The sequence below is a fragment of the Mandrillus leucophaeus genome, unplaced genomic scaffold, assembly GCF_000951045.1.
Source record: "Mandrillus leucophaeus isolate KB7577 unplaced genomic scaffold, Mleu.le_1.0 Scaffold7, whole genome shotgun sequence".
Taxonomy (NCBI): Eukaryota; Metazoa; Chordata; class Mammalia; order Primates; family Cercopithecidae; genus Mandrillus; species Mandrillus leucophaeus.
Genome location: NW_012107585.1, coordinates 5,442,233 through 5,470,025, shown reverse-complemented (window position 1 = coordinate 5,470,025; position 27,793 = coordinate 5,442,233). Strand labels below are relative to the sequence as shown.

Sequence of the window (27,793 nt, the reverse complement as noted above, 5' to 3'; positions counted from 1 at the left end):
GCCTCAGCCTCCCGAGTAGCTGGGATTACAGGCATGCGCCACCACGCCCGGCTAATTTTGTGTTTTTAGTAGAGACGGGGTTTCTCCATGTTGGTCAGGCTGGTATCGAACTCCCGACCTCAGATAATCCGCCTGCCTTGACCTCCCAAAGTGCTGGATTACAGGTGTGAGCCACTAGGTCCGGCAGCCTCTGAGATTTTTTTAGTCGAGGACCTATTATGTATGTCAATCTGGGTTGGACGGTGTGAACTCCATGCAGTTCGAATCGCCATATCAAGCTGCACTTCTGTATTCACAGTACTCAGCATAGAGCCTGCCATGTAGTTAGTGGTCAGTAAGTATTTGTGGAATTAATGAAGGACAGGTCAAGGCAGATATGAAGTAAATGAGACAAGACCCTTATTCTTTTCCTGGATGGCACTTAAACCTCACTGAAATTGTGTATTCATTTGTGTATTTATTTGTTTAATATCATTTTTTTTCCTCTGAATTCTAAGGTACATGAAAGCAGGAACTGGCTGGGCACAGTGGCTCACGCCTGTAATCGCAGCACTTTGGGAGGCCAAGGCGGGCAGATCACGAGGTCAAGAGATCGAGACTCTCATGGCCAACGTGGTGAAACCTTGTCTCTACTAAAAATACAAAAATTAACTGAGCGTGGTGGCACGCATTTGTAGTCACAGCTACTTGGGAGACTGAGGCAGGAGAATCACTTGAACCCGGGAGGTGGAGGTTGTAGTGAGTTGAAATTGTGCCACTGCACTCCACCCTGGTGACATAGCGAGACTCTGTCTTTAAAAAAAAAAAAAGCAGGGACCATATATGTCTTACTCCCCTTGTGGCTTCATTGTCTGACTCATAATAGGTGATCACCAAATACTTTTTAAATGAACCCTAGCGGGAACAGTGTCGTTAAAGGACAGAACTAAATGTGTGAGTTGGAGGGAGGAGGATCTGGCTGGAGTTGAGTGGGAGAAGCTGAGTGGAGATGAAGCCAGGATTTGGAGGGGCTGATGGAGGTCTTTGCAGGCTTTGAGGGCCATGGGACCCTCAATCTCGTGTCCCATCTTGACCTGAGTCTTTCCTGGTCCTGGCAGGTGGAAGTGCAGTGCCTGCTCTTGCTGGAGGTGCTGGGCGGCTCCCACAAGCACGCCGTGGATGGTGCTGTGAAGAAACTCACGAAGCTGTGGAAAGAGGTAACAGGACTGCAGGGGCTGGCGGGCATTGCTTCTTCCATGCCACTCCCCCACTGCCATCTTATACACCTGCCTGGCACTTTCCTCTTTAGAACCCCGGGCTGGTGGAACAGTACTTGTCAGCCATTCTCAGCCTAGAGCCCAACCAGAACTATGCCGGCATGCTGGGGCTGCTGGTGCAGTTCTGCACGAGCCACAAGGAGATGGACGTGGTCAGTCGGCACAAGGTAAGTGCCAAGGCAGAGTGACTGTGGGTTTGCTACGCTGGGAATGTTGGGAGTTCGCTGGAGGGAAGGAATGGGAACCTGCTTTGCTCTGGTGACCCTAGCTGTTGACCTCATCTGAAACTTGTTGATTTTCTCATGTAAGACTCTGGCCATTTGCCATGATACATGAACTTTTAGGAGTTGGAAAGTTTCCCTTCTGTTTCTGGCTTGGGTGATAGTTTGCTTGTTCATGCAGTCACTTACTTATCCCAGTTGAGTGGCTGCCATGTTCTAGGCACTGTGCCCGGTGTTGGGGGTACACCAGCGAGTAAGGGAGCTGTGACCCCTGCCCCCATGGAACTGAGTCTGAGAAACTGACATTAAACAGATAGTCTAGTTAATTATAACTAGTATGTGCTACAAAGGGGAAGTGTGAGAAGCTGTGAGACTCCACAACGGAAGGACCTGATTTAGGCTGTGGGTCAGAGAACACATCTCTCTAAAGAAGGAACTTTGAGAGTGAAGAGGAATTAGCAAGGTCAAGAGGTGAGGCAGAGCATTTTGGGCAGAGAAAGCCTGTGGGCAGGAACAGAGAGGAGGCGAGAGGAATTGGAGTGGCGGGAATGGGTTAGAGTGACACAGCCAGCTGAGTGGTGGGCAGGGCCTTATAAGCCATACCAAGGACTTTGGACTTTATCCCAGAGGGCCATGGAAAGCTGTGGAAGGGTATTAAGTGGGGTTGCATGATCAGTGGGACCTCTATGCTTAACACTGAAATTTGGGGCATTGATTTGTATTTTTTGGAGGCACTCTAGCAAGAGGGACCCCTTAGGCCAGTGATGAGACATTTGAGAATGTCAGGATCTAACCAGAGCTTTGTGTTCTCTAGAGCGCCCTACTGGACTTTTACATGAAGAACATCCTGATGAGCAAAGTCAAGCCTCCGAAGTACCTGTTGGTGAGCGAGAGGTGGCCGTTACTCACCTGGACAACTGATCCCATTTTCAATTCTGGGATGCTGAACTCTTTTTCCTTCTTGGTCCGTTCCCATGAGGGCTAGGTGCCTTATTCCTTTTTCTTTGTAGGATAGCTGTGCCCCTCTGCTCCGATACCTGTCCCACTCAGAATTTAAGGATCTGATACTGCCCACCATACAGAAGTCCTTACTGAGGAGTCCAGAGAATGTTATTGAAAGTAGGTTGCTGTCAACCAGGATGGTGGGAGGGAGACGAGTTGCCTATATCTCTGTTCTCGATATTTGGCAACAAGAAGTGTGTGTGGTAGGGGCGAGGGAAGGGGGATGTATTCACTGTTTACCTGGTTGGGACCTTGGGAGAGAGATTGGGGACCCTTTTGAGATTATGTTGGAAGTCAGCCAGATGCATTGGCTCACACCTATAATCTCAGCACTTTGGGAGGTGGTGGTGGGCAGGTCACTTGAGCCCAGGAGCTCAACTTGGGAGGCTGATGTGGGAGGATAGCTTGAGCCCAGGAAGCGGAAGTTACAGTGAGCCAAGATGGCAACACTGCACTCCATCCAGCTTGGGTGACATAGTGAGACCCCATCTCAAAAAACAAAAGAGAGGCCAGGCACGGTGGCTCATGCCTGTAATCCCAGCAGTTTGGGAGGCTGAGGCAGGTGGATTACCTGAGGTCAGGAATTTGAAACCAGCCCGACCAACTTGGTTAAACCCCGTCTCTAATAAAAACACACAAAAAAATCAGACATGGTGGCATGTGCCTGTAGTCCCAGCTACTTGGGAGACTGAGGCAGGGGAATCACTTGAAACTGGAAGGTGGAGGTTCCAGTGAGGCAAGATCACTCCGTTACACTCCAGTCTGGGCGACAGAGCCAGACCCTGTCCAAAAAAAAAAAGGGAAGAAAAGGAAAGTCATGGGCTGTCTTTTTAGAAGAATGCACAAAAATATATCCACTAAGAATACTGCATATAATTTTAGGGGTTCAAGAACCCACTGGATCAGTTCATAGCTTTATGTAGGTGCTAGCTGTTGTTTTGATTCCCAGAAAATATCAAATGTTCACCTTCAGAGTTGGGTGGAAGAAAACAAAATATCCGCTTACCCCGCCACCTCCCCAAAAGAACTTTCTGGAGACCATTCAGGTTAAGAACCTCCTCTCTAGACATTCTGGACTTAGTATGGAGGTGGCACTTGAAATCATGAGATCTGAGTGTTGAGTCTCTGTCCCTGTGTATCTTAGTAAAATGTGTTGGTGGGATGTTGGAAAGGCAATTTTTGCTGATTGGGATGGGGAGGTATACAGCTTTTCAGCAGAGATTTGGGACTACTCATGTAGCCTGTAGAGATGAAGGGTGGGCATGGTTCCATGTGGCCGGACAGCAGGCCAAGTGACATTTGCTGGGGAGTAGGGGAAAGAAATTATCTGTTGAATTTATTGCTGAGATTGACATGGTCAGTGCTTTCTGTCCCCCTTAGCTATTTCTAGTCTGCTGGCATCAGTGACGCTTGACCTCAGCCAGTATGCCATGGACATCGTGAAAGGACTGGCTGGTGAGTATCCCAGCCCCTCTTCAGCCCATAAGTGGCACCTTGGGTTTTGGTTGTACTTGTCCTAATTGTTGTAGCGGGGTAGGGGACAGCTCAAGGTAGTAATAAGGCCCTAACCTAAACTACATTGGCACTGGCAGTTTCTTTCTTGAGATTATTTGAATGAAAGCATACAGCTAGTTCTGAAGAGATGGCAGCATGGAAAAGACAAAGACGAAAGTCTGGATGCTCAGTTGTTGGCTGCTTCTGAGCAGTGGCTTTGTGTGTCCAGGTCACCTGAAATCCAACAGTCCCCGCCTGATGGATGAAGCTGTGCTGGCACTGCGTAACCTGGCACACCAATGCAGTGACTCTTCGGCCATGGAATCCGTGACCAAGCACCTATTTGCTATCCTCGGAGGTGAGCAAGCCTTCTTGGCCATGGGAGTGGTTGAGGCATGGTCCCTGGTATTTCCTTCAACTGGGATCTGAAGGGGACTTGATGCTCCAAGTCTGCTCGTGGCGAGGCTGTGTGGCCAGGAGGACATCACACTGGAATGTGAATGTGTGTGAATGAACAAAACCCTGCACGGGTGGTGTAGATGGGGTGATCTCAGGTTTTTCGTTTTTAAGATGCACATTTTTATAGGCATAGCAGAAAAGACTAAAGGAAATACACCAGAAAAGAAATGTCTTTGAGTAGTGGAAACATGATTGCCTTTTAAATGTTTTTCTTTATATTTTTTCTGTTTCACAAGTTTTCTGTAGGAACATTCGTTCTTGAGTCAGAAAGCAAAAGGCTAGTAAATGTTGTTTTAAACCCAGCTTCACAACACAAAGGCTACTTCTGGAATCACAAACCATATTGTGGCATCACACATGTGACTGCATTGTTCACTCTCTTGGGAGCTGTGGCATATGTGAATGTGAATCTTTGCTGTCTCTCCTCTCAGGCTCGGAAGGAAAACTAACTGTTATAGCCCAGAAGATGAGTGTCCTCTCAGGTACAGGATTTCTTTCTTTTTTTTTTGAGAAGTCTTGCTCTGTCATCTAGGATGGAGTGTAGTGGTGCCATCTCAGCTTACTGCAACCTCTGCCTCCCAGGTTCAAGCAATCCTCGTGCCTCAGCCCCCTGTGTAGGTGGGATTACTGGTGCGCACCACCACGCCTGGCTTATTTTTTTGTATTTTTAGTAGCGATGGGATTTCACCATATTGACCAGGCTGGTCTCGAACTCCAGGTTCCTGGTGTCAAGTGGTCTGCCCGCCTCAGCCTCCCAAAGTGCTGGGATTACAGGCAGATACGGGATTTCTCTGCTGGGAGTAGAGCTGTGATCTAGTAGTAGATAAGCTTTTTTTTTTTTTTTTTTTTTTGAGATGGAGTTTTGCTCTTGTCAACCAGGCTGGAGTGCAGTGGCACAATCTTGGCTCACTGCAACCTCCACCTCCTGGGTTCAAGCACTCCTCCTGTCTCAGCCTCGTGAGTAGCTGGGACTACAGGCACGCACCACCACACCCAGCTAATTTTTTTGTATTTTTAGTAGAGACGGGGTTTCACCATGTTGTCCAGGATGGTCTCGATCTCTTAACCTCATGATCCACCTGCCTCGGCCTCCCAAAGTGCTGGGATTACAGGCGTGAGCCACCACACCTGGCCTAGTAGTAGATAAGCTTTAACATAATTCTTAGGTGAGGCAAATCCTTCTTTGGATCTTGACTCCTGTGACCATCTTGGGTCCAGCCTGCCCCCTAGGACCCTGCTGCTTGCGTGCTTGGCAAGAGGGACTTGTTCAGGTCTAGCAGGAGGCTTGGCTTCTATAGAAGGCAGGAGGTGTAGAGGAGGCATTGAGGGAAGATCAATAATGGCCAAAGGAGAGGTATGCCTGCTGGAGACACCGAAGAGGCCTGTGACCCAGAGTGCAGAGGTGGCAGAAGTAGGAAGACTTCCCTCTTTGTGGTTTTGTGCTGATAAGGGACTGAACAGAGAATCTGCCTTTTAGGGATTGGGAGCGTCAGTCATCACGTGGTGTCTGGACCTTCCAGTCAGGTCCTGAACGGGATCGTGGCTGAGCTGTTCATCCCATTCCTTCAGCAGGAAGGTAATTCCATTCATCATGGTGAGCATGCGTTTTGTACTCATCCTTGACTGTGGTTTTTCACAATTAGAGCTTCGCTTCCATAAACCTCTCCTGAAGACACACCTCCCTCAGAGAGCAAGGCTTGGAGCTGTCTGAAATATCACTGCTTCCTCCCCCTTGTACTCTGGCTTGTTTTTTGCGCTGCTTGCAATGATTTGACATGGTTATAAGACATTGGACTGACTGGACTTCTGCTTTTTGTCCTAGTTCACGAAGGGACCTTAGTACACGCTGTCTCAGTCCTGGCTCTCTGGTGTAACCGATTCACTACGGAAGTGCCCAAGAAGCTCACTGAATGGTTCAAAAAAGCTTTCAGCCTTAAAACCTCCACATCTGCGGTGAGGCACGCCTACCTGCAGTGCATGTTGGCCTCTTATCGGGGTAAGACACCTCCGAGGGCTAGTGTCCAGGTCTCCGTGCAGAGGTGACCGAGTCTTTAGGGTATTATTAGCGTTCCTGCTTTCCCTGTTAGTTCAGCTTATTTTGCACCATTTATTTCTTCCGGAAATAAATGAGAGCATTCGGCTTAGCTCAAAATCAGAATTCAGTCTTCACAACAAATTCTGACTTCTCCCCCTCGTCAGACTTTCAAAGTACAAAGTTTTATTCAGAGAGGACAAGAACCAGAACTTGTCACTACAGTATCTGAAATCTTGGAGAAATGACTCAGATAAGACTGGTTTAAGGGCCGGGCGCGGTGGCTCACACCTATAGTCCCAGCACTTTGGGAGGCCGAGGCGGGTGGATCACCTGAGGTCAGGAGTTTGAGACCAGCCTGGCCAACATGGTGTAACCTTGTCTCTACAAAAATACAAAAATTAGCCAAGCATGATGATAGGTGCTTGTAATCCCAGCTACTTGGAAGGCTGAGACAGAGTCGCTTGAGCCCGGGAGGCGGAGGTTGCAGTGAGCCGAGATCAAGCCATTGCACTCCTACCTGGGCAACAGAGTGATACTCTGTCTCAAAAAAGAAAAAGAAACATCTAGGAGATTCCAGGGCCTCCTCTTGAGAGGGGACACCCTTCTGTGTGAAATGCCTTGTCTGATGAACTTTGTACTCACTTATTTCTTTTAATGATAAGGGAAGAAAAATGTGACCACAAGAGATTTTTGCACTGAGTTGAAAGCAATTAATCTTTTTCTGAAATACGTCTCCCAGCTCAGAATCATAGATCATCTTTGTGCAGTGGTTTGTGAGGTTTATTCAAACCGTAGTGCTGACTATGTGCTGACTGAAGTTGTAGATTTTCCATGGTGGAAATGTACAGGCAATACGTTGTCAGCTGCCTTAGGATATAGTGAACTCACATCCATGACTTAAAAACAGTCTATGAGGCCAGGCAAGGTGGCTCGCGCTTGTAATCCCAGCACTTTGGGAGGCTGAGGTGGGAGGATTGCTTGAGCCCAGGAGTTTGAGACCAGCCTGGGCAACAAAGTGAGACCCCCCATCTCTACAAAAAATTAAAAAAATAGCTGGGCATGGTAGTACATGCCTGTGGTCCCAGCTACACAGGAGACTGAGGCAGTGGGATTGCTTGAGCCCAGGAGTTCAAGGTCAGCCAGGGAAAATAGCAAGACTCTGTCTCTACCAAAAGTTATACAAAAAGTCTAGGTACTTTATCAGTTTGCATTATTGCTGCATTGAATGACCGTCAGTTGTAGGTGGGACCTTGAATTGTAGATGGCAAAAACTTGGTTTTACCTAGTCTCTTCAGCTTGAGCTAGTTCTGCTCATTGCATTTATTTTTAATTTATTTTTTAAAAAAGGAATGCAGAGTGCCAGAACTCAATGCTCATTGCTTTTAAAATAAACATAAACCTTTTAAAAACCAAACAAAACCTTTATAATAAAAATTTCTTGGATTCAAATCCATAACATTGTCTGGAAAACTGCTTTCATTATAAAATGTACTGATGTGCCCATTTAGTAGCTATGAAAACATGGAACAACAAACCCAGGTATGGAGGTGCAGGGGAAGAAAACATGGGCTTGAGCTATAGTTTTTTTTGAGATGGAGTTTCTCTCTGTCACCCAGGCTGGAGTGTAGTGGCGTGATCTTGGCTCACTGCAACCTTCGCCTCCCGGGTTTAAGCGATTCTCCAACCTCAGCTTCCTGAGTAGCTGGGATTACAGATGCCCACCACCATGCCTGGCTAATTTTTGTACCTTTTAATAGAGGCAGGGTTTCGCCATGTTGGCCAGGCTGGTCTTGACCTCCTGACCTTGGGTGATCTGCCCACCTCGGCCTGCCAAAGTGCTGGGATTATAGGCATGAGCCACTGCTCCTAGCTGAACTATAGTTTTAACTGGTTTCTCCTTTTTTTTTTCTTTTTTTTTGAGACAGAATCTCACTCTGTCGCCCAGGCTGGAGTGCAGTGGTGCGATCTCGGCTCACTGCAATCTCCGCCTCCCGAGCTCACGCCATTCTCCTGCCTCAGCCTGGCAAGCAGCTGGGACTACAGGCGCCCGCCACCACGCCTGGCTAATTTTTTTGTATTTTTAGTAGAGACGGGGTTTCACTGTGTTTGCCAGGATGGTCTCCATCTCCTGACCTTGTGATCTGCCTGCCCCGGCCTCCCAAAGTGCTGGGATTACAGGCTTGAGCCACTGCGCCCGACCTTTTTTTTTTCTTTTTTTTTTTGAGATGGAGTCTCGCTCTGTCGCCCAGGCTGGAGTGCAATGGCACGTCTCAGCTCACTGCAACCTCCGCCTCCTCGGTTCAAGCGATTCTCCTGCTTCAGCCTCCTGAGTAGCTGGGATTACAGGCGTGAGCCACCGTGCTTGGCTTCCTTTTTTTTTTTTTTTTTAAACGAGTTTAGTTCAGAGGTCAGTGGATTGGTTCTGGTTTTAGAATTTGGGTCCGAAGGTCATCTGGTATGGGGGAAGAGTACCAGGTGGGAATTGATAGGATTGAGGGTGGCACTGACTTGCCTCAGCTAGCTGTGTGACCTTGAGCAACTCACTTAATGTCTCTGCTTATCTATCAATTGAATAACTGGACCACACCCGGCTAATTTTGTATTTTTAGTAGAGATGGGGTTTCTCCGTGTTGGTCAGGCTGGTCTCGAACTCCCAACCTCAGGTGATCCACCCGCCTTGGCCTCCCAAAGTGCTGGGATTACAGGTGTGAGCTACTGCACCCAGCCATAAGGATTATCTTTCTGCCTCTAATTTTGTGGCTGTAGACTTTTAAGTTTTGATTTAACTTTACTTCTTTTTGAGATATTTGAAAAATTAACTGAAGGGTTTTAGTCATCTGGTTCACAGCTAGTTAGATAAATCCTTTCTCAGTCCTGTCATTTCCAAGAATCAGGATGTCCTTTAAGGTGCTTGTCCTCTCTCCACAGGTGACACACTGTTGCAGGCCCTGGACTTACTGCCCTTGCTCATCCAGACAGTGGAGAAGGCAGCCTCCCAAAGCACTCAGGTTCCCACAGTCACTGAAGGGGTTGCCGCAGCCTTGTTGCTCTTGAAGCTGTCAGTGGCTGACTCACAGGCTGGTATGAGTCCAGAGATGTCCAGGATGGTAGAGATAGAGGCCTCTGACAAGAGTCCTTGGGAGGAGTGTCTTGATGTTCAGGGTTAGCTTGGTTCTGACCACACTGGATCAGCCACAGGTTTGCTTGTCATCTGCAGGATGAATCTTAGGGTTGCATGGGCAGTGGGAATGCAGTCAGGGGACTGTCATCGTCCCACTGTCCTTCGTTCTGTTGCTCCAGTGCTACATGGGCTTGTAGATGATACCCAGATGGACCAGGGTTTAGTATTGGGACTGTTTGTTTCAGTTGGTTATACATTCATACAGTACAAAATTCAAAAGGATATAACATGAGAAGCTACCCCTTAGCCCTGTCTTTTCCCTTAGCCGTTAAGTTTCCCTCCGTAAACAGTGTTAGCAGTTTTGCACTTCGGGAGGCCGAGGTGGGCGGGTCATGAAGTCAGGATTTCGAGACCATCCTGGCCAACATAGTGAAACCCCATCTTTACTAAAAATACAAAAATCAGCTGGATGTGGTGGCACTTGCCTGTAATCTCAGCTTCTTGGGAGGCTGAGGCAGGAGAATCACTTGAATCCGGGAGGTGTAGGTTGTAGTGAGCTAGGATCATGCCACCGCACTCCAACCTGGGTGACAGAGCGAGACTTCGTCTAAAAAAAAAAAATAAAAGACAAAAAAAAACTGGTATTACCAATTTTATGTCCAGAGATAGTGTGTTCATGTAATTGAACATATTGGGTAACATACTCTATATATCATATTAGATACTATATATATACTATATATCTTCGAAATGATTCCAAATCAGTACATCAAAAAGAGCTTTCTCATTTTTTTGTGGCTACATCGTATTTCAGGCTTTCTTTATTTCATTTCCCAGTCTCTGCACTGGGCCACACCTGAACTTACTTCTTTGGTTAGGAATGGAGCTCAGCTCTCCTCATGTAGTATGGTGTGCCCACTGTGGCCATGCAAGGCACTGGGCTATCTGGGGGAATGCTAAGATGAACATGACCTTCTACAGCAAATTTCAGGGTGCTTACTTCATAGTAGGAGCGAGGAAATACAAAAATATATCCATAGCTTAAGACAAAATGTGGCATTAGAGCAGTTTTGAAGGAGAGATTGCTTTTAGTTGGGGGGATGGGTATTGGGAAGGGCTTCATGGAGAAAGCATTTGAACTAGTACCCTGAAGACTGGGAAGGATTTCATTATCCTGCAGGGAATGACCCAGCGTGAGTCCAAACAGCCCCAGTCAGGGAAGGGCAGGGAAAGCCAGAGTCTGTAAACCTCAGGTATTCCAGCTTGGTGCCTGGGGTGGATGGGAATTCCGGGTGAGAAACAGTTTACCTAGGCTCCTGTAGGCAGCAGAGAACCACCGAAGAGTTTCATACAGGAAGTGATACCAGAAGGACTGAGTCAGTTCCCCAAATGGAAGAGCACTGAGCCTCCTGCTGCAGAGGAGGGTTTGCCAACAAAGCCCACCCCAGCAGCTTCAGGATGGAGTGGATCAGCTCTGGGGGACATGATAAGCTGTGTTGTGGGGGTAACCTTTTGTTTCTTGCAGAGGCCAAACTGAGCAGTTTCTGGCAGCTGATTGTGGATGAGAAAAAGCAGGTTTTCACTTCTGAGAAATTCCTGCTTATGGCTTCAGAGGATGGTAAGTTACTCCACGCTTAGTTGAACTCAGGAGTGAGGCAAAGTCTCTGGAAAATCTTCAGAGAAGACCCTTTCTTGACCAGCCAGTCAGGTCTGCAAAAACCTGGGCCAGAGTGATCTGGCCAGCAGCTTAGCTGTTATGGGAATAATTTCATTCCTGTAGGGAATGTAAGGTTAGGGAAGTGGGACTTGGGAGATGTGTGGAGACAGAGCAGTAATGGCTGTGGAGCTACGATACGAGCTGTAATTATAGCTGATTGGGTAATTGGTGCTGTCTCCGAGGTTTTCTTGTGTTGAGGCAGCTGAGAAGCTCTTGTGGAGTCTGGCAGGCTCTACTCCCCCACCAAGAGACACAAAAACTACTGGTTTCTATCCTGGCAGAAAAGGAACAGTTGAATTTTAAATGTGTGTTTAAAATTCTACATTGCCTTAGGGGTGTCTGCCACTAATTGGTGATTTGAAAAGTCTTTTGACTCATAAATCGTAACATCCCATTAATGAGCTACAACTGTTAGTCATTTCCTGGTTTTAGAAAAATTTTTAGTTAAATTTTGAAAAGGAAATAGACTAGTGTAATTCAGAAATAGATACAATAGGGTCTACATTGAAAATTATACCCCTGCTTTGATCTCTGGCTACCCAGTTCCTCGGCTATAGAAAACCAATTTTATTAGCTTCTTCTGTAGCCTTGATATTTTATATATATGCAAGTAAATACCTGTATATGTTTGTTCTCTATCTTTTTTACACAAATGGTAGTGTGCCTGCCGTGTGTACTGTGCTTTCTAGACCTGGAAAGAGTCCATGTCAGTCTATAATGAGCTTCATCTTTTTTTTTTTTTTGAGATGGAGTTTCGCTCTTGTTGCTCAGGCTGAAGTACAATGGTGTGATCTCAGCCCACCGCAACCTCTGCCCCCTGGGTTCAAGCGATTCTCTTGCCTCAGCCTCCTGAGTAGCTAGGATTACAGGCATACGCCACTACCACCTGGCTAATTTTGTATTTTTTTTTTTTTTTTTTAAATAGAGACGGAGTTTCTCCATGTTGGTCAGGCTGGTGTCAAACTCCTGACCTCAGGTAATCCGCCTGCCTCGGCCTTCCAAAGTGCTGGGATTACAGGCGTGAGCCACCATGCCTGGCCTCTTTTTAGAACTTCATAGTAATTTTCTATCTTTGCTGAGACAGGATCTCACTCTGTTGCCCAGGCTGGAGTGCAGCGGCACAGTCATGGCTCACTGCAGCCTCAGCCTGGTCTCAGGTGGTCCTCCCACCTCAGCTTCCTGAGTAGCTGGGACTATAGGTGCACACCACCACATCCAGCTAATTTCTGTTTTTTTTTTTAAGAGATGGGGGTTTCACCATGTTGCCCAGGCTGATCTTGAACTCCTGGGCTTAAGTAATCCTCCTGCCTCAGCCTCCCAACGTGCTGGTATTATAGACGTGGGCCATGGTGCCTGGCCTTAGTCTTTTTTTTTTTTTTTTTTGAGACAGTCTCGCGCTGTTGCCCAGGCTGTAGTGCAGTGGCACAATCTCTGCTCACTGCAACCTCCACCTCCCGGGTTCAAGCAATTCTCCTGTCTCAGCCTCCTGAGTAGCTGGGACTACAGGTGTGCACCACCACACCTGGCTAGTTTTTGTATTTTTAGTAGAGACAGGCTTTTACCATGTTGGCCAGGCTGGTCTCAAACTCCTGACCTCGGGTGACCTGCCTGCTTTGGCCTCCCAGAGTGCTGGGATTACAGGCGTGAGCCACTGCGCCTGGCCAGTAATTTTTAATTACTAAAAAAAAGTAGGTTGGGGCTGGGCACGGTGGCTCACGCCTGTAATCCCAGCACTTTGGGAGGCCAAGGCAGGTGGATCATGAGGTCAAGAGATCGAAACCCTGTCTCTACTAAAAATACAAAATTAAGCTGGGCAGGGTGGCAGGTGCCTGTAATCCCAGCTACTCAGGAGGCTGAGACAGGAGAATCACTTGAACTGGGAGGTGGAGGGTGTAATGAGCCAAGACTGTGCCACTGCACTCTAGCCTGGACAACAGAGCAAAACTCTGTCTCAAAAAAAGTAAAAATAGGCTAGGTGCAGTGGCTCACGCCTGTAATCTTAGCACTTTGGGAGACTGAGGCAGGTGGATCACCTGAGGTCAGGAGTTCAAGACCAACCTGGCCAACTTGGTGAAACCTTGTCTCTACTAAAAATATAAAACTTAGCTGGGCGTGGTGGCCGGTGCCTGTAATCCCAGCTACTCAGGAGGCTGAGGCAGGAGAATCGTTTGAACCTGGGAGGCAGAGGTTGCAATCAGCCGAGATTGTGCCACTGCACTTCAGCCTGGGTGACAAGAGCGAAACTCCATCTCAAAAAAAAAAAAGAAAAAAAAAAAATATATATATTTAAAGTAAGTAAAAATAGTATATACTTTTCTTACTGCAAAATACATGTGTGCACAATAAGCAAAAAAGAAAAAAAAACCAACTGTAATTTCAGTTCTAAGTGATAATCACATTTATATTTTGTGGTGAATTTTCAGTTCATTCCAGTTATTTCTGGGTATACATATGTGTGTGTACACTTAACTATTTTAAAAACACTTCCACTGCTTTTCTTCCCTCCTAGCCCTGTGTACTGTGTTGCATCTGACAGAGAGACTTTTCCTTGACCACCCGCATAGACTCACTGGCAACAAAGTTCAGTACGTGAGGCTGGCTTACCTTTTCTTTTGGGCCAAATGAGGCGAAGGCTGGCAGGAACCTGAGAAAGGGTGTGTGGCAGGTGGAAGGGTTGGCTGTGGAAGGCCTGCTCCCGGCCTTCCCCCAGACCTGTCTGTCCCTGTGCTTGTAGGCAGTACCACCGGGCTCTGGTCGCAGTGCTCCTGAGCCGCACCTGGCACGTCCGCAGGCAGGCTCAGCAGACGGTTCGGAAGCTGCTATCCTCTCTTGGGGGCTTTAAGCTGGCGCACGGACTCCTGGAGGAGCTGAAGACTGTCCTCAGTTCTCACAAGGTGAGGGCATCTGGGCTCTAGAACTGGGGCTTTTGGATCCCCTTAGCTGCCCCTGCTTATGCTGTGGGGTTTTGGCTGGGCCACTCCCTGACTGTTCTTTCTTACTCTTGTGTGATGCCAGCATCTTCTGCTCTGCGGTTGAGCTCCAGTAACATCTTTCATAGGATTCCTTTTCCTTTTCAGAGACTTTTTTTCCACAGGTAGCTTCTTAACCTTTTTTCCAGGGTCTTTTGGGTTTTTGTTTTGTTTTGTTTTGCTCACTGCTACCTCAACTTCCCAAGCTCGAACGATCCTTCCACCTCAGCCTCCCAAGTTGCTGGGACTATGGGTGCACACCACCTATAGTGGCCACTAATTTTTTGATTTTTTATTTTTTGTAGAGATGGGGTCTCGCCATGTTGCCCAGGCTGATCTCGAACTTCTAGGCTGAAGTGATCCTCCTACCTCGGCTTCCCAAAGTGTTGGGATTACACGCACAAGCCACCGTGCCCTCCCCCTTTATGCTTGATTAATTGAATAATACTTTATGTTTTTAAAGCACTTTGTACTTTTGAAGCATTTTCTACCCATTTTTTCTTTTGATTTTTTTTTTTTTTAAACAATGCCTTTCAAAGGCAAATAGAGCTTGGTATTCTTGTGTCATGTGAATTGACCGGGGTTCCAGGAGCTCAAATGACTTGCACAGTGTCTCCCCCGATGGAGGGAGACCTCCAAAGACTTGGATTTTATTTCTGTGCTCTTTGTGCCGTGTTCCTCTGCTTTCCTTCCTCCCTACGCCTGTTGAGGAATGTGGGCCAGTGACAGACTTGCCATCACAGGCTGGGTCTCCTGGACCAGTTCCTGTTGCCTTCTTTACTCCCGTAGGCTTTTTAGATGCAAAGTCACAGGTGCTTCCTTCTTCCAGGCACATCTCACAGCCTGTGGTCCCATTGCAGGAAGCTGGGTATCCATCTCCACTCCAGCAAGGACCCCAGGGAAGAACTGAGTGAGGAGCCGCTGTGTCCATGGCATGTTTGGTTCCTGTGTTCCAAGCCTGCGCAGGGCTCTTAGCAGTGGGGTTCTTATGTTTTATCTCACGTGTCTCCACACAGGTGCTGCCCTTAGAGGCTCTGGTGACTGATGCTGGAGAGGTGACTGAGGCGGGCAAGGCCTACGTGCCTCCACGGGTCCTGCAGGAGGCTCTTTGTGTCATCTCCGGTGTGCCAGGGCTCAAGGGTGATGTCACTGACACCGAACAACTGGCCCAGGAGATGCTGATCATCTCCCACCACCCATCCTTAGGTCTGTGGCTGCAGTGGGTGAGGGAAAGCCTGGGGCTTTAGGGGATGGGGTAAGAGCAGGCCAGGCAGAAGGCCTCAAAGAGCTCCCTTCCCCTTCAGTGGCTGTGCAGTCTGGACTTTGGCCAGCACTTCTTGCCAGGATGAAGATCGATCCTGAAGCCTTTATCACCAGGCACCTGGATCAGATCATTCCCAGGATCACCACTCAGAGTCCCCTAAACCAGGTGATGGGCACATGAGCTGGTCTGGCCTCAGGTCGGGGAGGGGCCCTCTCATCACAGGGTATAGGAAGAGAGGATTCAAAGAAGCAGGTGAAGGTGGGTAAAATGTAGGCTTGGACTCTTGCACGTGACAGAAATGTAAACTGGTTTAAGCACAAAAGGGAACTTACTGCCTCATTTACCTGCAAAGTCCAAGGATATGACTGGCTTTAGCTAATGCTGACTATAGGGGTTCAGATGTTGCCCTTGGGACATTGTCTCTCTTACTCTGTCCCATCCATCTTTGTCTCTTGGCTCTGTTTTCCACGATGTGGGCTCCATTCTCAGGCTTTCCCTTTCTGGTAGCACAAGAGCCGCTAAAGTTCCAGGCTTTGTCTTCCCATCCGCTCCTGGGGGAAGAGCTTGCATATTTCAATAATGTCCACTGGCTTGGGGTCGCTTTGACCCTGATTAATCTGACTTGGGAGCCATGCTCATCTCTGCGGCCCTCCTTCTGCTCTGGGTCACATGCCTACCTCTGAAAAAAGTGAGGGCAGCTCCACCTGAACCACGGAGATTGAGAATTGGGAAGGAGTGTATCGCCTCACGTCAGGTGCTGTGTCAGACAGAGGGGCACTGCTCATTGAGGAAAGCAGACACAGACTCCAGCCGGCCGCTGTGATGGACAGTGCCCAGGAGTAACAAGGCAGTGGCATGAAGAAGGGGAGCCAGTGCCAGGGGCATTCAGGTGTGGTGGCCCTTTTGCCAGTGCCAGCCTTGGCACACACTGACCATGTCTGCATTTGTCTGGCAGTCCTCCATGAACGCCATGGGCTCCCTTTCCATCCTGTCACCGGACCGGGTCCTCCCACAGCTCATCAGCACCATCACTGCCTCCGTGCAGAACCCTGCACTGCGCCTGGTGACGCGGGAGGAGTTTGCCATTATGCAGACCCCTGCTGGGGAGCTGTATGACAAATCCATCATCCAGAGGTGAGACCTCACTTGTGGGCTCAGTTTCCTTTGCCCCCCAAGGGAATGCGTGTAGGATGGAGCCAGCACCTCTTGTGGGTCGAATGCAACAGCCTATCCATTCATTGGCTAAGGGCCTGCTGTGTCCCCGGCATGGTGCTTAGGTCCTGGGTACTAAAGTGTGTCCAGTATCCGGCACTTTGCTGGCGCACAGTGCTTAACAGCTAGTTGGAATTTCATGGCTGGCGGGAGACTGACAGGCCTTGCGGTTCTTTTCAAGCTGGCTGATGACCCACTCTGGTGTTTCAGTGCCCAGCAGGACAGCATAAAAAAGGCCAACATGAAGCGAGAGAACAAAGCTTATTCCTTCAAAGAGCAGATCATCGAGCTGGAGCTGAAGGAGGTGAGTACACGAAGGCACTCGCAGAAGGTGGCTGCTGAGCTTGGTGGCCTCAGGCTGGTGGCTTTTCCTACTGCATATATGCTGTTCACTTGGATCATCCTGAGGCCCATGGCACACTCCTCTGATGTCTCTGACCAGTGTCTAGTGCACCGGCACACTCTCCCTTCACCCTTGCTCCATAGCTTCTCCACCCACAACTCAAATCCAGCTTCTTCCTCTGCTGGGTGCTGGCGGCAGTGCACATGTGTCCTCTGCTAAGTGGTGTTGCTGAATTCCATGTCTGTCCCCCAACTTCCTTAAAGGCTAGGACCCATCTAGACTCCTGATAGTAGGCACAGCGCCTGGTACAGTGGGACTTCTGGGGAATCCTGGCTTGATTGCTGAATTCAGCTTTGGGCAGAGCGGGTTCTGACAGGAGCAGAGCACATAGGACTCTTTCCTGTCTCAGCGTTGGCCCTTCTCTGTGTCTTCACAAGGCAGGATTCTTCTTGTCTTTAACATCTCAGTCCACATGTGCCCTTCTCAGAGAGGTGGCCAGCCTGTCCACTCTATCGAAAGTAGACTCCACCCTTCCTCCCTGTGACTAAGCATCATATTTGTTTCTTTACTAACAGTCGTCGTGACCCAAAAGCATCTGGTTTATGTGTTGGTTTACTTGTTTATTGTCTATCTTCGCTGGCTAGATTGTGAGCTCCATGAGGGCAGGGACTTGATCTTGTTCCCTCCGGTATTCCTGCCGTCTGGAACAGTGCCTGGCACAATGCAGGTGCTCACTAAATGTTTGCTGAATGAGTGAGTGAGTTCTGTGGCTTGTTGTTTCAGGCCACTATAGCAGGCCTTTTCTAGGCTCAGCTTATCCTGTGGGGGAGCTTACTTCTCTATTGCTGTCTCCATTCTATAGAAATGAGGTGGCTATGGACTTTGTGGGAGGTTGGGGGTGCACATGGTGGGTTCAGAGGCCCAACTCACAGAGCTGGCGTGGTGCTGTTTGTGTGGAAGCAAGCTCGCCTTCCTCTGTGGGGGAGGGAGGTCTGTTCCCTGGAGATGAGATTGGTTGGTTTGCCCATCCCCTTTAGGAGATAAAGAAGAAGAAAGGCATCAAAGAGGAGGTGCAGCTGACCAGCAAGCAGAAGGAGATGCTGCAGGCCCAGCTGGACAGGGAGGCGCAGGTCCGGAGGCGGCTGCAGGAGGTGAGTGGCCACCCCCGCCACATACTCACGTCGGAAGAGTGCTGGGTAGCTTGGTCCCGCTCCTTGCTGTCACAAGCAGGGCCCTGCTGACCTGCCTCCTGGGCAACTCTGCTTGCAGCTGGATGGGGAGCTGGAGGCGGCGCTTGGACTGCTGGACATCATCCTGGTCAAGAACCCATCCAGCCTGACCCAGTACATCCCTGTTTTGGTCGACTCTTTCCTGCCCTTGCTGAAGTCTCCCTTGGCTGCTCCCAGGATCAAGAATCCCTTCTTGTCCTTGGCTGCCTGTGTCATGCCCTCTAGGCTCAAGGCTTTGGGTTAGTCCTTGTTTGCTGGCTGCAGGGATGGTCCAGGGGTGCCCCTGAGTGCTTGTGGGGAGGTGGGTGGTGGCCTCAGCTGCTGAGTTTTGTTTTCTTGTGGAAGCAGCCTTGGAGGCTCAAGCTGGATGTGCTCAGGAGAGACGTGGTGCCTCCTCTTCTCTCCCACTTCACATCTGTGCCTTCCCTCTGAGGAGCAGATTTTAGATGCTAGTCAGTGTTCGATCTTTGTGTACCAGTTTTAAAACTAAGAAGTCAGAAGTTCAGTGGCAGCGAGGATGGTTTGGTGCAGTGTGGTGGCTCAGCCCAGCCCAGGTCTCCTGAGCAGCCACATGACAGCAGTGAACAGAGGACCCTGTGACGTTTAGCTTCCTGTTAGCTCTGGAGAAACAAACACCAGGCAGGGTGGCTGGCAGTTCTGGTGGCCTTGCTTTTGTGGGTTGGTTAATGGCCTTTAGCAGACTTCTATCCTGACCTAACCAGGATGTTCCCATGAGTGAGGCCAGAATCTGGGAACTGTTCTGAGTGGAAAAGTCAGCTGGTGCGTATGGAATCTGCCAGAAGTGTCACCTGGCTGTCTGGGCTTGTTGCGTAGAGGTGGAGGTGCAGCACAGATAGAGCTGTACTCTTGGCTGGATGACCCTTCCGGTGGCCCTTGTCTCCTGTCAGCGTAGTCATTGTTTGAATGTCCAAAGGGAGTTCCTACCTGCCCTCTGAGGTTGTCACAAAGATCAAGTAAGAAATTAGGTTGGGGACATTTTGGCGAAGCAGATTTTTTTAAGTCAGAAGGGTGAGGCACTGGGTCCCGTGTTTGAACCTGGGCTGGATTCTGCACCTCTGTGTGTGTCATCCCCTGCCGGGTCTCTCCTCTTCAACACAGGCACTTTGGTGAGCCACGTAACCCTGCGCCTGCTGAAGCCAGAGTGTGTCCTGGATAAGTCCTGGTGCCAGGAAGAGCTGTCGGTGGCTGTGAAGAGGGCAGTGACGCTGCTGCACACCCACACCATCACCAGCAGGGTGGGCAAGGGGGAGCCAGGTAAGGGCTGGGACGGGATCAGGGGCACCAGGCGGTGTGAGCTGGTGCCAGGAATGCTGCTCGAGGCACAGCGTCACCCAGGGCCTCCTGAGCCTGGGGGGGTTGGACCAGATGGAGAATTTCTGAGTTGAACCCTGGTAGTCTGTGAGTTGCTGTGAGCCCAGTTGAGTGTTTACTTTTTGTCACTGGCGTCCCCTTCTCTGTTTTAATGCTCACATCCTGGAACTGGGAAGTGTTTGGCAGTAGTAGCAGAACTGGTTTTAGACTGGACCACCAGCTGCTGTCTCCGTCCTCGTGCCCTGTGCTTCCAGGTGTCAGAACGGGCTTCTGGCCCATCCCTTCCCTACCTTCCCTGAGGATGGAAATAGGCAGCAGTGGCCCGGGTCCCTGCCCTGCCTGCAGGATCTTATCTGCTTCTCACTCTCACAGGTGCTGCGCCCTTGTCCGCGCCAGCCTTCTCCTTAGTCTTCCCGTTTCTGAAGATGGTGCTGACCGAGATGTCCCACCACAGTGAGGAGGAGGAGGAGCGGATGGCCCAGATTCTTCAGATCCTCACTGTCCACGCCCAACTGAGGGCCTCCCCCAGCACCCCACCCGGGCGAGTGGACGAGGTTGGCAAGGAAGCTCCTCTCTCCCCTTGGTTTAAAGGAGATCAGGGAGGCAGGGCCTGTGGATACTTTCTGTCTCATGAACAGTTCTGGTGGGGAAATAGAGGGTGTATGTTTATACCAACAGCAGCCTCACACAGTGTTGTGGGTTTTTCAAGGCAAAAACGGGTCAGACTGCTTCTTTCACATGACTGTAGACTCTGGCTCTCCTGCCATCCCATTGCATATCAGTCCACCTGATTGAATTTGTTGGCTGCATGAGATTCTGCACTATGGATGTATCATGTTTTACTTAATTCTTTACCTGTTGATGAGTATCTTAAGGTTGTTTCTAACTTTTCCCTGTTTTGAGCAGCACTGTGATGTGCCCTCTGGTATATATATGCCCCTTACTTACCCAGTGTGAGCGTTTCTTTAGGACAGGTTCATTGGACATGGAATTACTAGATTATATGGCATATTCTGAGCTATACTGTCACCAAGAGTTTTCTTTTTCTCATAGCCTAATGCAACCACGGATAGTATTAATATCGTCAGTGATGGATGAAAGAATGATATCTCATTTTATTTTGCATTTCTTACAAAGTTGAATGTCTCTTCATATGTTTATGGTCTTTCTGGGTTTCGTAGTGTGAATTTCAAGCAAGTTTCAGAATTTAGTTTTTAGTTCCTGAGGATCATGGTTGACTGGGGTTAGCACCTGTGGACCTAACTGTAAACCTAATGAGGTTTCTGTGGTGGGGCCGGTATGATCCAGAATGTTCCCCTGTGGGTGAGGGGATGCCCTGTCATTGGCCGCCTGGGTTACAGACCTCCCCACAGCCTCATCTCGACTTACCTGCTGTTCTTTCCTAGAATGGCCCAGAGTTGCTGCCTCGAGTGGCCATGCTGCGTCTTCTGACTTGGGTGATCGGGACGGGCTCGCCCCGCTTACAGGTGACCTGGTTTTCAGTTGGCTGTTGCTGTGACTCAGTTTGTGACCCAGACCTCAGGTCCCAGTATAAAGGGTGGAGTCCTAGTTTCCTTTCAGCCCTCACTTTTGGACTTTGGTAGAAAGACTGCTTTAGAGAGCCAGCCTGACTGTTGTTAGCTAGTGAGGGGTTTTGCCACTGGAGCTGGGGTCTTAGCCCTTGCAGTGCTGTAGGGGTGGGCGTTCTCAGTGCATATCCCTCTCTGGCCCCATAGTAGTAAATGATTTGCTGACTGAACCAGTGGATTGGTGTTTTCCTTAGGTTCTGGCTTCAGACACCCTGACTACCCTGTGTGCCAGCAGCAGTGGTGATGATGGCTGTGCCTTTGCAGAGCAGGAGGAGGTGGACGTGCTGCTCTGTGCCTTGCAGTCCCCGTGTGCCAGCGTGCGGGAAACCGTGCTCCGGGTGTGTGCTCAGTCTCTCACAGAGCCTCTGCAGTGTCCCTTGTCACTCTATGCAAGTGCAAATTGCATGATGAGCATTTAAGAGAATGTCCCTCACCCTGGCGGGAGGCCTAGAGGCAAAGAGAAGAAGTCAGTTGGTTGGGGTCTCTCTCAGAATCAGAAAGCTAAGCAGTCATGATGTATCACTGTATTTTTTCCTTTACCTTGGAACACTTCACTTAATTTTTAAACTGGAATGTAGACTTTGGTACTTCCACAGACAGACCTAACTTGCAGGAGTTCATTTCTTTAGCCCGTTGCCATGTACTTGGCTTTTTTTCATGGCTTTTGGACCAAAAACTAGAGCATCCCCTTGGAGTGGTAAGACAGTGGTTCCTACCTGCTGATCCATAGCCTCCTGCTATTGATATGTGACAGTTTTCACTGGCTTTTGGTAAAATGTGAAAAATGATGACAATATGGTAACTTTTTCCTTAAAAATTATTTGAACTAAAGGAACACACTTTTTCTGAAGTTTTATCTGTCTGGTTTATTTAACGTTTTAATTTTCACATTAAAAAACATTTTACCACTTCACACCCTGAGGAACTTAGAGTTAATTTTAATTGATTTCACTTTAGCCACTTGTGGTTAGTGGCTCCATCTTGGACGGTACAGCCTAGAGAGAGGTGAGGAGGCAAGTCAGAGGCTCTTCGGAAAGATGGTGCCTCACGTGGTCCAATCCCACCCCTTCCAGGGGCTGATGGAACTCCACATGGTATTGCCAGCACCTGATACTGATGAGAAGAATGGCCTGAACCTTCTGCGGAGACTCTGGGTGGTCAAGTTTGACAAGGAAGAGGAGATCCGGAAGCTGGCTGAGAGGTGAGAGAGCCAGCATGTCATTTTCTCCTGCTCCATCCTCTCTTCCTTTAGGAAATAACGGAACCCAGCGTGTTCAGCCTCCAGTGGGAAGAAGGGCCAGGCCGGCGGGGGGCTGGACCGGCAGGGGGCTGGGCCGGCGAGAGGCTGGGCTGGCGGGGCAGATGCTGCGGATCGTTGTCTGAGCAGTCCCCACTGTGCATCTCCCACAGGCTCTGGTCAATGATGGGCCTAGACCTGCAGCCAGACCTCTGCTCCTTGCTGATCGATGACGTGATCTATCATGAGGCGGCTGTAAGGCAGGCGGGGGCCGAAGCCCTTTCCCAAGCAGTGGCACGTTACCAGCGGCAGGCAGCGGAGGTTATGGGCAGGCTCATGGAGATTTACCAGGAGAAGCTCTACGTGAGTGACTGTGCAGCCCTGATGCAGTCTGGGTGTGTGTGGTTGGGTGGGTCTCTGCTCAGCCCCTTACTGCTCCAGACAGGAATCTCAGGGCTCACGGTGGCTCAGGGTAGCTGTGGCTAGTTTCCCACCTACAGTCCTGGTGCCCAGGTCATTGATCTGCCCGTTGCAAAGCATTTACCAACTTGTCTGTTGCAGCGGCCACCCCCAGTGCTGGATGCTTTGGGACGAGTTATTTCAGAATCTCCTCCAGATCAGTGGGAAGCCAGGTATAACAATTGTTCTAGCCTCATTCTACTCCAACCTTTCTGAGATGTGGTAGGTTGGCTGGGTGGGTGCTGAGAGAAGGCAGCATGGGATAATGAAAGAGCAGGACCTCCCTCAGAGTCGAGGAGGCGTGAGTTCAAGTGTTGGCCCCTCCTGCGCTAGCTGCGTGACTGCGAGCATGTTTCTCCTTTTCCCCAGGCCTCTGTTTCCTCATCTGTATGCAGGGCACAATAACAGAAGCTACCAGCCTTTCTCCACAGAGCCCATGAGTAGCAGTTGGAGGATTAGACAGATGTCTGGGAGCAAGTGGAACCTTGAAAGACGCTTGCCTCCCACAGAGCAGGCACAAAATAGGCGAGGGTGTTAGTTTTCTGAATGGCTCATCCTGGCCATGTCCACTCCATGAGGCCTTGTGTGTCAGTGTAGGGTGGTGTATGGGCCATCCTGGCTTATTTTTCATTCCAGACCATCAGCCAGGGATAGGACACAGATTCTTTGCTCCATGACTGGAAAGAATAATACCACTTTGCCCTTGGAGAGTGTGTTCACTTCCACAGGCCTCTGCATCTGGTTCCTTTACCTCTGTCTTCTCTTACGACCTGCCTTGCAGGTAGAGGGGTGAGCACTGCACTCACATTCCTCTCTGAGGGAACCGATGCAGGGCTGTTCACCCAGTAGGAGGTAAAATCAGGGCAGATGGCAGGTCCCCATATGACAAGCGGGTTGTTCCAGAACATTGGGTGAGCACTGGGTGGTGGGCTTCATGCTGTTCTCTGCCCGCAAAACAGTGTTTACCTCAGGCAAGCTCCCTGTCCTTACCATGCACCATCAGAGGTTCCACTGGCGGAGGAGGCCCATTAGCTGTCCCTCCTGATGTGCTCCCACTTCTTTCCCAGGTGTGGCTTGGCATTGGCCCTCAACAAGCTCTCCCAGTATCTGGACAGCTCTCAGGTGAAGCCACTCTTTCAATTTTTTGTCCCTGATGCCCTCAACGACCGACACCCAGATGTCCGGAAGTGCATGTTGGATGCAGCCCTCGCAACGCTCAACACTCACGGAAAGGTAAGGGGGTCCCAGCCGGGGAACACCCACGGGAAGGTAAGGGGGTCCCAGCCTGCTAAGGAGACACGGGGGAGGCAGGCTCTAGGGCTGAGCGGGGGCCAGAGATGCTGAGTGCCAGGAGTCCTGGCAGAGCACTTTGAGCCAAAAAGAGCACGATAGTATGTTAAATTCTTTTAAGTCTGTAGCAGTCCTGCCAGAAAACTGGAAGAGCCGCTGGCTGGCATGTCAGGATGCCTGGCCCAGAGCTAGACTTGGTCTTGGTCCTCAGGGCAGGGACTGTTGTCCCCAGATGCAGCCTATAGGGTTGACCTGAGGCTCTGAGGGGTTTGGCTTTCCAGGAGAACGTCAACTCACTGTTGCCAGTATTCGAGGAGTTCCTGAAGAACGCGCCCAATGATGCCAGCTACGATGCTGTGCGACAGAGTGTGGTGGTCCTGATGGGCTCTCTGGCCAAGCACCTGGACAAGAGTGACCCCAAAGTGAAGCCCATTGTTGCCAAGCTCATCGCTGCCCTCTCTACCCCCTCCCAGCAGGTACCTGCCATTTGACCTGGGACCCACATGCCAGTTAGAGAATTGGGACCCGGCTGTGGTTAGGCAGTGGGATACTAGGGGAGGAATCAGACAATCAGGGCCTGGAAAGCCCAGTTCTTGGTTAGGAGTCACCCGTTCTCCCAGGGGAGAGCCTGGTTTATAGTCAGGAACACTCCTGGAGAGGGAGTTTCTTTGTTACTTTGTTCTAGTAGACCTCCCAGATAGTTTCATTTTTTTTCTACTCACCTGGTTTATAGTCAAGAATGCCCCTGGGGAGGGAGCTTCTTTGTTACTTTGTTCTAATAGACCTCCTAGATAGTTCTATTTTTTCTATTCACTAACACACACTGGGGATCCAAAGGGGGAAAAAAAAATAAAAGATCAGGCTTTGTCTTATGTCAAGCCTTTCCCTGGCCCTTTACATGTGTTGATTATGTGTTGCAGGTGCATTTTAATGTAGCCTCTAAGCTACAGTGCAAAGAAATTTATTTTTCTTTGAGAAACATGCATATATATATATATATATATATATATATATGTATTTGTGTGTGTGTGTGTGTGTGTGTGTGGTTTGGGTTTTGGACCACTGAGAGTATCCTCATAAAATGAACAGTTGGCCGGGGCGTGGTGGCTTATGCCTGTAATCCCAGTGCTTTAGGAGGGTGAGGTGGGTGCTTGAGGCCAGTAGTTCAAGACCAGCCTGGGCAACATAGTGAGATCATGTCTCTACAGAAACTTTAAAAATTAGCCAGAGGTGGAGGCCATGCCTGTGTTCCTAGCTCCTCAGGAGACTGAGGCAATAGGATTGCTTGAGTCCAGGAATTCAGGGTGATAGTGAATGAGGATCGTGCCACTGCCCTCTAGCCTGGGTGACAGGGTAAGACCCTATTTCTAAAAACAAAACAAAAAACTTTACCAAAAGAATGCACAGTTGAAAACCAGTTTCCAAAATTGTGGTCAAATACGGTGTCAGAAAGCCCAAACAACAGAAGAGTCGCATCTGGGCACCTGCCAGCGTGGCATCAGGGTTGCTGCTCCCAAGCTGGGCTTAGTGAGCTGCGGCTGGGAGGCAGGATTGAGTGTCTTCTGGTTCCGCTCAATTTGTGCCTGGTCCTGTAAGGCCCTGCCCAATTTCTCTGTGATTTTGACAAGTTTGGAAACAGAGACACGGGCTGTTTTTATGGAAGCAAAGCAGCACACTTTTCTGGAAGCTTTCTTTCTGAGTGGATTTAGTCTTTAGAGTCCCCTCCTTGGCTGCCTACCCCGCTGCCCAGGTCTGGGTTTTCCATTCAGACCAGAAATGGCACTATATGGGCTGAAGCTTTTGTCGTCAGCAGATTGTAGTATGCACCCTGAGGGGTATACAACACGGTGTGTACCTGTTTGCTTCTCTGGTGTCCTGTGACACCTGCAGGCAGTGGCTGAGATGGGGCGTGGGACATATAGTAGTGGGTGCTGTGTAGGATGATCAGACCCCATGAAACTGCTGCAGCAGAGCCACAGCATTGACAGGCAGGTCCTTCCCCAGGTCCAGGAGTCCGTGGCCAGCTGTTTGCCACCCCTTGTGCCAGCCATCAAGGAGGACGCTGGAGGGATGATCCAGAGGCTCATGCAGCAGCTCCTGGAGTCAGACAAGTACGCAGAGCGCAAAGGGGCCGCGTATGGGCTGGCAGGCCTGGTGAAGGGCCTGGGCATCCTCTCGCTGAAGCAACAGGAGATGATGGCAGCACTGACTGATGCCATCCAGGATAAGAAGAACTTCCGCCGGCGAGAGGGTGAGCATCTCTGAGCTTGGGGCTGCCCAGCATGGGAAGTCGGTCCCCAGGTTGCCAGAGGAAGGAATCTGACCCTGGCACCCCAGGTGGAGGCTGCTGCTTGTGTGTGTACTACGGAGGGCCTTGCTGTGTGTGACCCAGTCCAGCCAGGTCCTTGCTGCTTTCCGTGGACTTGGAAATTTCTAACTTAGCAACACCCTTAGCTGAGAGAGGTTTGGCTTTTTTTTTTTTTTTTTGAGACCGAGTCCCACCCTGTCGCCAGGCGCTATCTTGGCTCACTACAATCTTCACCTCCCGGGTTCAAGCGATTCTCCTACCTCAGCCTCCCTAGTAGCTGGGATTACAGGTGCACACCACCACACCCAGCTGATTTTTGTATTTTTAGTAGAAACAGGGTTTCACCATGTTGGCCAAGATGGTCTATATCTCCTGACCTCGTGATCTGCCTGCCTCAGCCTCCCAAAGTGTTGGGATTATGGGCGTGAGCCACCGTGCCCTGCCGAGGTTTGGCTTTTCTAACTGTTAGTGCCAAGAAGTGAAGGCGGCTCCCCTGCACTGTCCTCCCTTCCGCCCAGCCACATTCCTGCTCTAGGGCTTCTTGAGCTGAGGCAGAGGGTGCTGCTTCCTCATGGGGCAGCCACTAGTCCCATGGCTGTCCTGCTTCTAGAGGGGTGGGAGGTGGCAGGGAGGTTGCTGTCCCTTCTGTTCTCTGTGGCTACCCCCAGGGGACATTCTCTTCCCAGCCGTCCCACCTTCTTTTCCCCTAGGAGCCCTCTTTGCCTTTGAGATGCTCTGCACCATGCTGGGGAAGCTCTTTGAGCCCTACGTGGTTCACGTGCTGCCCCATCTGCTCCTGTGCTTTGGGGATGGAAACCAGTATGTGCGTGAGGTAAGTCCCCAGACTGCTTGGGAGAACAGCATCGACACTTTATGAGATGTGTTCCCAACTGTGTTTGCAGGCCTTGGCACAGGGTCTGACATAGTAGAACCCCAGTAAGTGTTGGTCACAGGAGGAACACTAGGACTGGTGTCAGGCTTGCCCCTTGCTTGGGTGAGGAGGCCCCTGAACGTCTTTTCTCCTCCCTTGAGGCTGCAGATGACTGTGCCAAGGCTGTGATGAGCAACTTGAGTGCTCACGGGGTGAAGCTGGTGCTCCCCTCCTTACTGGCTGCCCTAGAGGAGGAATCCTGGCGGACCAAAGCTGGTAAGACTACTCCCTCTGTCTCTGTTCCCAGCTTCATGTTGTGAAAACCAGCCTCAGCAAGGATCCTGGGTAGCCACAGCTTTTGTCCTGTGAGTTCCCCATGCCAGGG

General features: G+C 49.9%; 1 protein-coding gene across 1 annotated transcript in view; it reads left to right on the top strand.

Moving 5' to 3' along the window:
* Positions 1-27,793, top strand: part of GCN1L1 (GCN1 general control of amino-acid synthesis 1-like 1 (yeast)) — a 77,357-nt gene that overhangs the window by 26,802 nt on the left and 22,762 nt on the right. The window contains exons 6-36 of the mRNA XM_011964550.1: positions 1,098-1,196; positions 1,289-1,423; positions 2,292-2,360; positions 2,488-2,596; positions 3,860-3,934; positions 4,203-4,331; positions 4,864-4,914; positions 5,910-6,008; positions 6,255-6,428; positions 9,396-9,548; positions 11,114-11,206; positions 13,815-13,890; positions 14,040-14,199; positions 15,291-15,480; positions 15,579-15,703; positions 16,494-16,672; positions 16,961-17,054; positions 18,131-18,244; positions 18,363-18,561; positions 19,442-19,597; positions 20,027-20,208; positions 21,061-21,141; positions 21,438-21,581; positions 22,317-22,444; positions 22,654-22,843; positions 23,042-23,112; positions 24,007-24,172; positions 24,511-24,705; positions 26,234-26,480; positions 27,248-27,369; positions 27,570-27,684. Coding sequence (XP_011819940.1) covers positions 1,098-1,196; positions 1,289-1,423; positions 2,292-2,360; positions 2,488-2,596; positions 3,860-3,934; positions 4,203-4,331; positions 4,864-4,914; positions 5,910-6,008; positions 6,255-6,428; positions 9,396-9,548; positions 11,114-11,206; positions 13,815-13,890; positions 14,040-14,199; positions 15,291-15,480; positions 15,579-15,703; positions 16,494-16,672; positions 16,961-17,054; positions 18,131-18,244; positions 18,363-18,561; positions 19,442-19,597; positions 20,027-20,208; positions 21,061-21,141; positions 21,438-21,581; positions 22,317-22,444; positions 22,654-22,843; positions 23,042-23,112; positions 24,007-24,172; positions 24,511-24,705; positions 26,234-26,480; positions 27,248-27,369; positions 27,570-27,684 — 4,120 coding nt within the window. The remainder of the gene's footprint in view (positions 1-1,097; positions 1,197-1,288; positions 1,424-2,291; positions 2,361-2,487; positions 2,597-3,859; positions 3,935-4,202; positions 4,332-4,863; positions 4,915-5,909; positions 6,009-6,254; positions 6,429-9,395; positions 9,549-11,113; positions 11,207-13,814; positions 13,891-14,039; positions 14,200-15,290; positions 15,481-15,578; positions 15,704-16,493; positions 16,673-16,960; positions 17,055-18,130; positions 18,245-18,362; positions 18,562-19,441; positions 19,598-20,026; positions 20,209-21,060; positions 21,142-21,437; positions 21,582-22,316; positions 22,445-22,653; positions 22,844-23,041; positions 23,113-24,006; positions 24,173-24,510; positions 24,706-26,233; positions 26,481-27,247; positions 27,370-27,569; positions 27,685-27,793) is intronic.